Source organism: Cricetulus griseus, chromosome X (genome assembly GCF_003668045.3).
Source record: "Cricetulus griseus strain 17A/GY chromosome X, alternate assembly CriGri-PICRH-1.0, whole genome shotgun sequence".
Lineage (NCBI taxonomy): Eukaryota > Metazoa > Chordata > Mammalia > Rodentia > Cricetidae > Cricetulus > Cricetulus griseus.
In genome coordinates this window covers 106,550,324-106,562,716 of record NC_048604.1, presented here as the reverse complement: position 1 = coordinate 106,562,716, position 12,393 = coordinate 106,550,324, and the positions used below count along the sequence as shown (strand labels likewise).

The 12,393-nt window shown below is 45.2% G+C and overlaps 1 protein-coding gene across 2 annotated transcripts in view; it reads right to left on the bottom strand.

The window, feature by feature from the left end:
• Shroom2 (shroom family member 2) overlaps window positions 1-12,393 on the bottom strand; it is a 160,790-nt gene that overhangs the window by 49,005 nt on the left and 99,392 nt on the right. For both annotated transcript variants that reach the window (XM_035450210.1, XM_027432170.2), the window contains exons 3-5: window positions 8,937-9,068; window positions 5,129-7,577; window positions 3,119-3,219 (exon numbers count right to left, since the gene is read on the bottom strand). In XM_035450210.1, coding sequence (XP_035306101.1) covers window positions 3,119-3,219; window positions 5,129-7,577; window positions 8,937-9,068 — 2,682 coding nt within the window. The remainder of the gene's footprint in view (window positions 1-3,118; window positions 3,220-5,128; window positions 7,578-8,936; window positions 9,069-12,393) is intronic.

The window sequence follows — 12,393 nt, the reverse complement described above, 5'->3', positions numbered from 1 at the left end:
TGTCGAGGCCAACTCCTTGACATCCACTTTCAGGGGTCTGGATGAGTCCCATGATGGCCTCCCAGACAGCAGACTGGGGGCCATGTGCTCCCCCTTGTTCAGGCCAGCTGTTTCTGTGGGATTCACCAGCCTGGTCCTGGCCCCCCTTGATCTTCATTTCTCCCTCTCTGCAACTGGGTTCCAGAGTTCAGTTCAGTGTATAGCTGTGGGTGTCTGCCTCTGCTTCCATCAGCCTCTGGATGAGGGCTCTAGGGTGGCATATAAAGTGCACGAACGCACATGCGCATACACACACACACACACACACACACACACCACACACACACACACACACACACCCCAGAGGACAATTTGTAAGAGTAATTTTTCTCCTTTCACTATATGTATTCCAAGGATGGAACTCAGGTCTACAGGCTCGGTGGCGCGCGCGGCGCGCGCACACACACACACACACACACACACACACACACACACACACACACACACAGGACAATTTGTAAGAGTAATTTTTCTCCTTTCACTATATGTATTCCAAGGATGGAACTCAGGTCTACAGGCTCGGTGGCAGGGGCCTTTCCCAACTGAATCATCTCACCAGCCCCAGTGAGCCCATTTTTTGAGGATAGCCACTGAGAAATCAGACACTGAACATTTAAGGAACTACCCAAATCAGTAATGGAATGCATTTGCAAGAAACAGACCCTGCTGGTTGTATTAAGTTTGAGGATTCAACATGAAATCTCTGAGAGCAGTTGGAACCTCCAGGAAAGTATCTTCAGAAGAGGAAAGACAGGAGGGAACAAGGGAGATGAGATGTGATGGAGGGGAAAGAATGCTACTGTATCTGCTACCTTGTGGTCAGGCTACTCAGCTACCATGTGTTTTCCCCTTAATTCAGCAGACTCCAATGATTTCTGAAATTCCACATACCTTTATTTTTGTTTATTTTGAGACAAGGTCTTGCTCTATAGGCTAGAGCTGGTCTTGAATTTATAAGCGCCCTCCTTAGTTAGCCTCCTGAGTGCTGGGATTACAGGCATATGCTACATATTCAGCTGCCACATAATTAAAAAGATGTACAATTACGTACTTTCCATTCAGCTACAAATATTTGTTGTAATTCTTTCCCTACAACATGGTAAGGTCCCACAGAATCTTATACTTCATACATACACACACAAAAAAATGTTACTAGTGGGATGTGATATCTCACCCCTGTAATCCCAGACAGTGTTGAGGTAGGAGGATCAGCAAAAGTGTGATGCCAATCTGTGCTACACAGGGAGTTTCTGTGTGGAAAGTGAAACTGTATCTCAAAAACTAAGAAACATTTAAAACTGTAAAATAAAAAGTTATGTCATTTCTATTTGATTTTGGTGAGCAACCAACAAATAAAAGTAATTCCTATGTCAACATTTTTTGTGTTATCTAAACAGAATACAAGTATTTCCAAGTATCAAATAGCATATCAGTAATTCATTTCTCATAGTGACATGTTTATGTTACTTTAAAGCGGGGTAAGGACAATAGTTATCTTTACACCTCTGCATTATAGGCTGTCTACTATTTTTATTATTCTTTAATTTCTTAAGCACATTATTTATTGTTAATCTTCCAGAAACTTACAATCTCTGGAAAAAGCTGAAAATGAATTTTTAACATTCCCTTTCCAAAACTTCAATGGCCTTGCCACTCTGACACACTGACTGACACACACACACACACACACACACACACACACACACACACACACACACACACACACAATGCAATTCTGAAAATTGCTAGGTTTGTAGCTCAAAAGCAGACTGCTTCTGGAACTAATTTCTTCAGAGTAGTTAAGCAGCCAGCTGAAAGACACAATCATGATAAATAAAGCAGAGGGCCCCTCCTCCCTTCTTCCTATTCCTGCGAGCTCTGATAGAGCCATTGACACACATAATCACATGTGCGTGCACACCACACGCACATTATAGCTGTCCATGGTGACACTCTCTATACATAGCAGCATGCTAAACCCCCCTACCCTGCACAGCTGGTGCTCAGCACGTGACTGACTCTGAACCCAGGAATAAAGCTCTAATTGTCCTCTTCAGACACTGCTAAATTCTGTAGGCGGATTATTCAGCAGCCTTTCTTACCCACGAGTACATCAGTTTAGCTATGCAGAACGTTTAGTAATTGCAGGGATTTCTGAGGTAGGCACACACAGTAGCAATCTGGTCACCTCAGAGCCACATAAACATGTGATACTTTTGATTAGGAATAACAACAGTGTCAAAACACTTGAAGCAAGACACTATTGCATAAGGTTCGTGAAAGCACGCATCTAAACTGGTTATTTCAGCAATGGAACCTTGAGCTTTGAAGTCAGTGTTTCATTTGCATATTATGTTAGCCACATATGATGTATGAGACATTAGGAAAATCTTCACTCAAGAAAGACAGGTGCTGATTTCCATCCTTCCACCAGCCCTCGTAACACAGGGTTATACTACATCTTCACTTTCCACTTCCACAGGAAGGGCAAGATCATACTGTGTACACATCTAATCAAATACAGCCTCTGCACAGCTTAATAGTTACATGCCTCCCCAAAACAATCTGGAATTGATCATTGCTGGCAACACTGTAAGAGCACAGATTTTTACCCCCCCCTCTCTCTCCTCAAGTGATTTCTATTTTAAAGCTTCAAGTTAACTCACTAAATAAGCCCGATTTAGAAAGATTCACCAAAATCCTTTCTAACAATTCTGAGGTGGCCTACAAACACAGCTGTGTGGCAGATAGTAAAAAGTATCTCTTCAGTTAAATACTTTGCTCAAGGTTATTAAACTGGACTGGACATTTATTTTGTCCCCATGAAGCATGTCACTATATGAAAAACACAACAGTCATTTTAAGAACACTAAAGGCCATTACTGCCCTGCTTCTCTAGGCAGGGCTTCAGAACCCATGGGCTCTCATTCTCCTCCAAAATTTAAAATCTTAGTGATGGTGGAAATCACACTCAATTAGCAAAACCCAGACTTGTCCTATTAACATAGCATTTGCCTACCATAAATATGCTCCCCCTCAATAAAACTTTTCAGCAACCCCAAATCCACAATTCACCTACCTTAGAGCAGAGAATCCCTCCTCAGCCTGCAGAGTACATTGAAGTGCTTCTTTGTGTCCACCAGAGTCCTCTGCCTGCCTATTTGGCTCAATAGGCGATTCCTGTGAAGAGCAACACCATGAGACACGGAGTCATCAAGCTGCCTGCATGTCTGAGACGGCTGTTATTATGAAACCCCTCATTTGTGGGTTTGCTTTGTGTGCCTGTCCCACAATGCCTATGGCAAGGCCTGTTGTCTCAGACTTGAGACCTGGTCACTGGACATGGCTGTTCACCTTCATAGGGCACTTTACTGAGACCACTGACTTAGGACCCCTGCATCCACTTCAGTTCTAAGCAGGAAACAGAACTCCTGTGTGAGGGCTGTTACTATGTGACATAATTGGCCAAAAGAAACACAATAAAAGACAGCTGGCCACAAGTCATTACTGTGAAACCTCATGCTCTAGGACTTGTGGGGGCTGGGATTCTTACTCCTGTCTGAGAAGGCATGGAATTCTCAGAGATCACACTGAATCGTTTGTGGATAAGTCAGAGTGTAGCAACAGCAAAAATGAGCTCTCCCCAGGTCTGCATGGAATTTCAGTACCAAATGCCAAAAGCAAACAAACAACTATCCTTCCATGCACAACATGGTGGGTAACTTCTAAGAAAATTAGTAGGTTGTTTTAATAATGAAATAATAATAATATTGCAACATTTTGCCCCACAGAGCAGATACACAGAAAAAGCACAGAGAGTGACAGGGAAAGAACAGAAAGACAGGGAAAGAGACTGACAGTGGACATTAACATGCTGATAAGAATCTATAGTTTTCTAGAAAGCTCAAAATTAACTCAAATATCAAAATGGTCACTTAAAAATAATGCAAGAGGGCCTGGTATGGTGGCACACACCTGTAATTCCATCACTTGGGAGGTGAAAGCAGGAAGATAGCAAGTTTGGGGCTAGCCTGATCTATAAAGTGAGTTCCAGATCAGCCTGAATTATATAGTGAAACCATATTTCAAAAACCAAAATCAGAAAATAAAACAACAAAGAGAGCTGAGGGTGGGCATAGTTCAAATAAGATAGCCTAAAATCAATAAGGCCCTAGAAGTTCTAATCCTAGCACTGTGAGGTGAGGGAAGAGTACATTAGTTTAATGTATCACTAAATGCATTTTACCAGAGTAATTCTATAATCTTAACTACTCAGGAAGCTGAGGCAAGAGGATCACAACTTCAAGGTTTGTCTGAACTACAAAGTGATCCTCTTACAAAAAGGAAAAAAAGGTAAAAAGAGGATTGTGAATATAGCTCCATGGTAGACTGACTGCTTAGAATATGCAAAGTTCAATCCTAGGTACTGGTTGGGGTGGGGGAAAGACATCGAGACCATATAAATAGAAAAAATACATAGCAAATGACATCAATTTTTTAAAATTTTATTGTTTTTAACCCCGTCCCCACAGAAACACTTAAAAACTGCCTGGGTGGGGTGTGCTGGAGAAATGGTTCAGTGGAGTCCTTGCCTGTTTCCAGCATCCACATCGAGCAGCTTACAATCTCCTGTAACTCCAACTCCAGGGGATCCACCTGCCTCCATGGGCACTAGCATACATGTAGCATACACACATACATATACAAGAAAATAAAAATCTTTAAAGAAATGGCAAGTTTATGTTAAGCCTTTAAACAAAGTATCCATTTTCACTTCATTAAAGTGAATGCTTCCTATAGTCTCCCAGCACCCAAAGTTCTTTGCTTAGCATGAGAGTAGATACAAGCTACTAATTACACAGATAGTGAAGTGAAAGTTAGGAAGAGGGAGCTGGGGATGAAAGAGATGTGTTCCTACAAACGTGGCATTTAAAATGATAGTGCTGGAAGCAATTTCATTCCCTTATCTTTCAAACTAGAAATGACACTCCTGCACCTTGGTGAGCCATCATATATGTTGGGTGTGCCCTAGGTATCTTAAGGCTGTGCTCAGTGCAAGCTAGGTCATGGTTTATGGTACACTGCTTACCTGTGAGTAGTGATCTGTGGATGGTGATGACCTGGACCGTTCATGAATGTACTGTGGCCTCTGCTGCTGATCTAGACCAGCATCCAGAATATCATCTGCTGAATGGTAACGCCCAGAACTGGCTTCCAGAGGTTTCCTCTGTTCCTTCCAAGATGCCTGATATTCTGCAAAGGTCCCAAGCCTTCTGGGTGGGTTCAATTTCTCGGAGACCTTTTCTACTTTTCTTTCATCACTGAGCATCTCTCCACAGGAGGTGGCCCGTGACCTCTTCTGGAACCAGGGTTCTGTACTCTCAAACTCACTGCCCCCTGTCTGTGGCCTCTCAGCTTTCTCTCTTGAGGGGCCACAGAGAGCTTGCCTGTAGTTTGGCCTCTGGAGAAGAGACTTGCTTGTTTCCTCAAAAAACTTCCATCTGTCAGCAAATGTACCCACAGTATCCTCAGGTGTCCTGACATTAGGATGAGGACTGTGGTCCCTTGAGATTCCTACTTCATTCATTTTCTCTGGCTCAGAATAGGACTTTAGTTTCTGCTCTGCTGTGAAACGTTTCCGGCCTCCAATTCGAAGAATGTGGGGCACACCACCTCCAGAAGAGGGTGGCTTGGCCACACCTGCCTCACAGAGGCGGGGGACAGACTCTAACTCGCCAGGGAAAGAAGATAAAGAAGATGAGGCAGTATGGTCACAAGTCCTGTGCTCTGATTGTCCTGGATACTGATCTGCCGGGGTGGGATCTAAATCACGGCGCTGGAAGGAGGTGGCCTTCAGGACACGTGTCTGGGCCTCCTTCAGGTGCTCTTTATAGGTGCTGGGGAAGGAATCTTCTGGGACAGCCCTCACATTAGCTCTCCAGTCTCCAGCACAGTCTTCAGCCTCACTGTCTCCAGCCAGTGTCACAGTGCTCTTGCTCTTCTGCAGCTTTGCTCTGCGCATCTGGATCTCATTCCTCAGTGTTGTGGCAAAACGGTCACTCCTTCGTGTGGGTTTACTCATCTGGCCATCAAGCAGGGGTGGCTTCTCATTTCCACAATCCTTGTTGCTGTCAGGTCTCCATGCTCCATCTTGGGTCAAAGAGTGCAGCATGGGTGTCCTTTGACGAGAAATTCTTCCACCCTCTCCATCTACCAACTTGAAGTCATCATCAGGACGACACTGCAGTCCAGCTTTCACAGTGTGGCTAGCTTTAGGAGGCTCTTGGATTCCTGAGCAGCAGCCTTCAATCCCTGCATCCAGCTGGTGATACCCCTCTCTTTCATGAGAGGCCATGGTCTCCCCATGCTGTTGTAGGTAGCACCTCTGGCCCAATGGGCGTAAGAGAGGATATTCAAGGTCCACAGGAGTCCTGTCTGAATGCCAATAGTCACCTCTGGGTATCACAACCTGGGCACTCCCCTGCATAGACTGTCTGGGAGGCAGAGAAAAATAATGGCTCCTCCCTCTGTCATCCAGCTTTTGGTTGGCAGAACCGGACCACCTCACCTGAGCAGGGTTGTCATCCCGGGATAATGTAGGAGGATCCTGCAGGCCTCCACCAGGAGTCATATGAGGCAGCTCCCTTGATGATGAGGGGACCCTTGGGCTCTCATCACTACACTGCCGTGGGTGGTGGCTCCCATGGTAAGACTTCAGGAAGTGCACATCTGTGCTGGACAGTGAAAAGTGGTGTCTGGCCAGAGCCCCCGTGTGTCCCCCTGCTCTTTCATCAGAGGATAGCCAACGGCAATCCAGGTGACCTTCTTGCTGGCTACTGCTTGGGTGTGCCAGCTTCCATTGTCGATCAGTAGTTTCCAGTCTGCGGTCCCCCCAGGGATGCACTTGGGGCAGGGTGGTAAAGTGCTGCATACTGGCCAAGTCTGAAACTGGAGGGCCCCGTCCCTTTTCATGGCTCCTGACTGCCACAGCAAAGCTATCACTGCTCGAAGGAGGTGCAAGAGGGGGAGGAGAAGAAGGTGCTTTTTTCTTGTCAGGGACATACCAGACTGGCCCAAAATTGGATCTTCCAGAATTGGTTGTTTTGGGTTCAACATTATCCTCTGGCCTTGGGCTTTTACTGCTGTTACCAAGAACCCTGGGTGTGAAACACGGTGGCCTGTCCTGTAGTCCCTGAGGATCACTTGCAGATTGGCTTTGTCGGCTGTTGCCTGACCTGGAGGCCTCCCAGAGGCCAACTTTGTAGAGAATGTTCTCAGTGGAAGATGCATCGGCCTTGGGCAAGGTGTGGTCAGGGGTGCTGGAACAGGTAGAAAAGGAGCCATAAGCCGAATCTCGCTTGCTGTGGCCACCCAAGTGGTCAATGCTGTTGTTGGACTTGGCAGATAACAGGTGTCCAGATGGGTAGAGCTGGGAACTATGGTCCAAGCTGTCTATGCTGCCCACAGAGCTGAAGTGGTCAGAAGTACGCTGTAGGCTTGGGTGCTCCCATGAGCCAGACAAATCATGGGAGGAAGAACTACAACAAGAAAAAGCACAAAGAAAGGTTTGTAACAGAAAGGTCAGAGGAAAACAGCATTGTGAGTGTAGTTGGTCCTCCACTGAGGAGGACGAGGATACTCAACAGTAACTGACTGGGAACTGGGGGGAAAGGCATTTCTGAGGGCACACTGAAAAGACTGTTAACCTCCTTTTAAAAATCCTTTTCAATGCTATTGCATTTTCTCAATCTAATGCCCATGTTGATGCAGGCAGTGCCTAAATTAACATTTCTATAGTCCTTCATTGGTTAAGAGCAGGGACTGAAAAATGACAGTTCATGAACTAAGAAGGGTTTTTACTTTTTAACATTTTTTTAAAAAATTATGGGTTTCAATGATTGAGTAAATCATCTTGAACTGCACGATTTCTACCCACTGAGCCTTCCCACAAAATAAAGAAACTCATAACATCTAATGAGATTGAAACAACAATTAAAAATCTTCCAATTTAGCTGGGTGTGGTGGCATAAACCTTTAATCCCAGCACTTACAAGGAAGCAGTAGGAGGATTTCTGAGAGTTGCCTAGTTTACTGAGCTAGTTCCAGGAGAGCAAGGACTACTCTGTAAGACCCTGTCTTGAGACCCACCCCCTCCTGTGCCAAATCTTACAAAACTTATAAAAGCCCAGGGTCAGGTGGATTCAGTGGAGTAGTCTATCAAACTGTCAAAGAGGTAACATCAACATTCCTCAAATATTCCATAAAATATCAAAGCAAGGACATTTTCAATTTATTTTCGTGAACCCAATATTATCGAGATACAAAACAGGACAGACCCAACCAGAAAAAAAAGGAAATTATTTCTGAAAGAGCATGGATTCAAAAGTTCTCAAATACTTGCAAACCAAATTCAAAAGCACATCAAAAAGATTATTCACCATTACCAAGTTGCCTTCATTCTAAAGATGCAGGGATGGTTCAACATTCATAAATTAATAAACATAATCAATAATGGACTAAACCTCTAAAACTTTAAGCCATTCCACACACCAAAAGAGGGTGGTGGCTGATCACACAGGGGTGCTATGGAAACCCACCCTGCTAGATTCAGATTCACCAACTCCTTGATGTCCCACTTAATAATCCCAAAGGGACTCTACAAGAAACACCCACAAGAGAAAACAAGCTTGTTTACCTTTTGTCTAGCCATTTAATTTTGTTTTCTATTGTCAGATGTTTCTATGTTCAGTGAAATACTCAGTTCTAACCCTAACTGAGCACAGGTGGCCTTGCCTGTTCTGAAGTGAAGATACTCAAAGGGAATTTTTTAGTATTCACAGAATGTTACACTTATACAGATCACACATGGTGTCTGGTCTCAGGGAAAGAATACCTACCTAGCGTGGTGTTGGCTCTTCCAGGAAGGGGAACCACTGGTGCTCAGAAACAGTGAGGCTGCTGGCTCATGAAGGGTATCAAAGAACTTGGTGGCATGCCAGGAGTGAGGCCTCCAGCTTGGATCACTTTTCCTGGAAAAGAACACAGTGAGGGACTTCACAAACTAGACACCTAACTCCTTGTGTGGGACATTTGCAGGAACCCAACAAAGGAAACTAGTGGAATCTGCTGGCACCCAATACACAGCATCACTATCAGCTACTTTCCATTGTATATAGGCATGCACATTATTTCATATGGTTGTTACTGACCAATTTGCCATGATGTAGAGTAGAAATCATAGGCTCTAAAGCAGCCCTTAATCTTTTTAATTTATTCTTCCATAAATGAATAAGATTATTGTTTGTCAGTTAGAAATTTTATAAGCATTCGAGACAATGTCTAACGTACCCCAGGCTAGCCTTGAATATATGATCTTCCTGCCTCCATTCCTAAGTCTTCAGGTGTACCCCATGCAGTTTTTATTATTATTTTTATTTAGAAACAATCATTTTACATATCGATCCCCCAATTCCCCTCTCCCTCCCATCCTCCAATGCCCCCTACCAAACCCCCAACCCACCCCTCACCCGTTCCCCCAATGACAGTGAGGCCTTCCATGGGTGATCATCAAAGTCTGTCATCATTTAGGGGAGGGCCTAGGCCCTTTTCAGTGCATCTGGGCTGCAATAGTATCCCTCCATAGGGAATGGGTTCCCGAAGTCCATTTGTGCACTAGGGATAAAGACTGACTCCACTGTCAGAGACCCCATAGACTGCCCAGGCCTCCTAACTGGAACCCACATTCAGAGGGTTTGGTTCAGTCCAATGCTGATTCCCCAGGTTTAAGCCTGGGGTCCGTGTGCTCCCACTAGGTCAGGTCAACTGGTTCTGTATGTTTCTCCAGCATGGACTTGACTCCTTTGCTCATCCCTCCTCCCTCTCTACAAGTGGATTCCAGGAGTGCTTAGCTGTGGGTGCCTGTTTCTGCTTCTATCAGCTACTGGATGAAGGCTCTAGGATGGCATATAAGGTATTCATCAATCCTATTATAGGGGAAGAGCATCCAAGCCGGCCTCTCCACTACTGCCTAGATTCTTAGTTGGGGTCATCTTTGTAGATCTCTGAACATTTCCCTAGTGCCAGATTTCTTTTTAAACCTATACTGGCTCCCTCTATTAAGGTATCTCTTTTCTTGCTCTCCTCTATTCCTCCCCTGTCTCAATCTTCCTGATCCCTCTTGTTCTCCTCCTCCTCTTTTTCCTACCTCCCTCCCTCCCTCCACCACCACCACCCCCCCCCCCGCCCCGCCCCATGCTCTCAATTTGCTCAGGAGTTCTTGTCCCTTTCCCCATGCAGTTTTATGTAGTGCTAGGGACTGAAAGTTTTGCACATACTAGGCAAGTACTCTACCAACTGAGCTATATCCCCAGCTCTTGTTTTGTTCTGCTTCAGGGGAATGCCACAAATATGAAGACCCACCCAAGGTCTCTTAAACCCCAAAGTCACTGCATGAAGGTACCTTTTCTTCTCAGTGTTCCAGTTTAAGACAGAAATGACTTCATAGTAGACAGTTTTTGAGACAGTAAACAATGGAAAAAGAACCCACTGAACACCTTTAGGTAAATAATAGACTAGACAGACATTTTCTCCCACAGGCAAAAATATTAAAGAATGCTATACAATGAAGAGCATTTTCAGCCTGTCCTAGCCAGTGGGTTAGGGCAGCCTGGGAAATGACACCCAAGTGTGCTCTCAGTGGCCATGACCATGGCCTGGGTTGCCAGCGAGGGGCATTCAGATGTCCATGGTCTGGGTTGCCACCTGAGCCATGGGGATATCTGGGCCTGGGCTTCCACCAAGGGTCATGTCTGGGTCCATGGTCCTACTGCAGCCAGGGTCTGTGGTGATGTCTGTGGCCAGTGTTACCACCAAAGGCCAACTGGATGTCGTGGTCTGGGCTGCAGCCTGAAGCAACATTGATGTCTGAGCACTACGCTTATCTGGCCCTGCCTGTCACTGGCTGCAGCACTCAGACCCTGCTCGTCGTCGTTGGCCTGAGCAGCAGAAAGATGCTTCCCCCACCCCACAGCAGGCAGGAGAGCTAGCCCTGAAGATTAGAGAGCTGGTGAGCTGGTCCTGCTGGCCCAGCCCCTTACTGGCTACAGCACTTGGAGGAGTGAACCCTATACTTCACCGGGGCACCACAGTAGAGTAGGCTTTTATGGCACAGGCATTCGTGAGCTGACCCAAACCCTCCCCTCCCCAGGGTTGTGCTGAGGAGTTAGCCCTGGTGGCATGGGTGAGGGAGAGGTAGCCCCAACAGCATGAGCACAGGAGAGCCAGACCCGCTTCTTGCCAGCTGCCACAGGCCTACCCCTTGCCAGTTGCTACAGGCAGAAGAGCTGGCCCACACCCCTCACAGCAAAGCAGGAAAGCTGGCCCTGGTGGCATGGGTGGAGGACAGCAGGCAGTGTGTACAACTCAGCTACCACCTAGACCCAGATCCAGGGCTTTGAGTTCATCCACACTAACATCTGCCCCAATTAAGACCTGCTGGAGCCCGTGAAGGGGCCAGTCCTGCAGAACCAAAGCTGCAGGATCTCTGTGACACAGTGCAACAACAGGATATCCAAGAGGTATCCTGTGAGAATCCAGTATTCATGGTGTAGCAGAAGCCAGAGGTCTTGAACCAATCCAATGAATCATTGCAATGAACATTTGCAAGCAAAACTGTTTAGGTAAGAGGGTATACTGTGTGACACACTGCAGCTTCCATGGAAAGAATTTTTGTTAATTTATTTTCCTTTGGGAGGAGGTTGCAAAGGCAGAGGGTGGATATGGAGGGATGGGGAGATGAGTGGGATTGGGGTGCATGATGTGACATTATAACAAATTTTTAATGACTTGTATAATTTCAATGAGTATGCAAGGGGCAAAAATTAAAATATGTTGAATTTATAATCATTTTCCAGGAACTAAGAAAAGAATAAAATGGACAAATTCATTATACCTCAAAAGTGAGGAATTATAAAAGCAGAAATGTACCTCATAGAGTTCCTCAAAGTTTTTACAAGAAAGGCTCTAACCACATGCACTTCATTGTCTGCTGGTTTTTCATGTTATATTATCTATAACTTCTTTCATCTTTCTTTTTGGTTAACTGGTGAGAGAAATAAACTACACTGGCTGAATGTGAGGGTAGAGGGGAGGGAAAATATGGCTAAGTAAAGAAAATGCCTCACCTATGATACTATTTGCACTCCATACTAGAATGGCCTGAAATACTAGTGGAGGCTATGGGAGAGCAATCTCCAGGAAAACTGCTATTAGTAAGCAAATTCTAAAACAGTAGCAACAAATTTGTTTTTTACAAAACGTGTAACAGATTTAAAATGTTTGTGACATCTTTGCTAC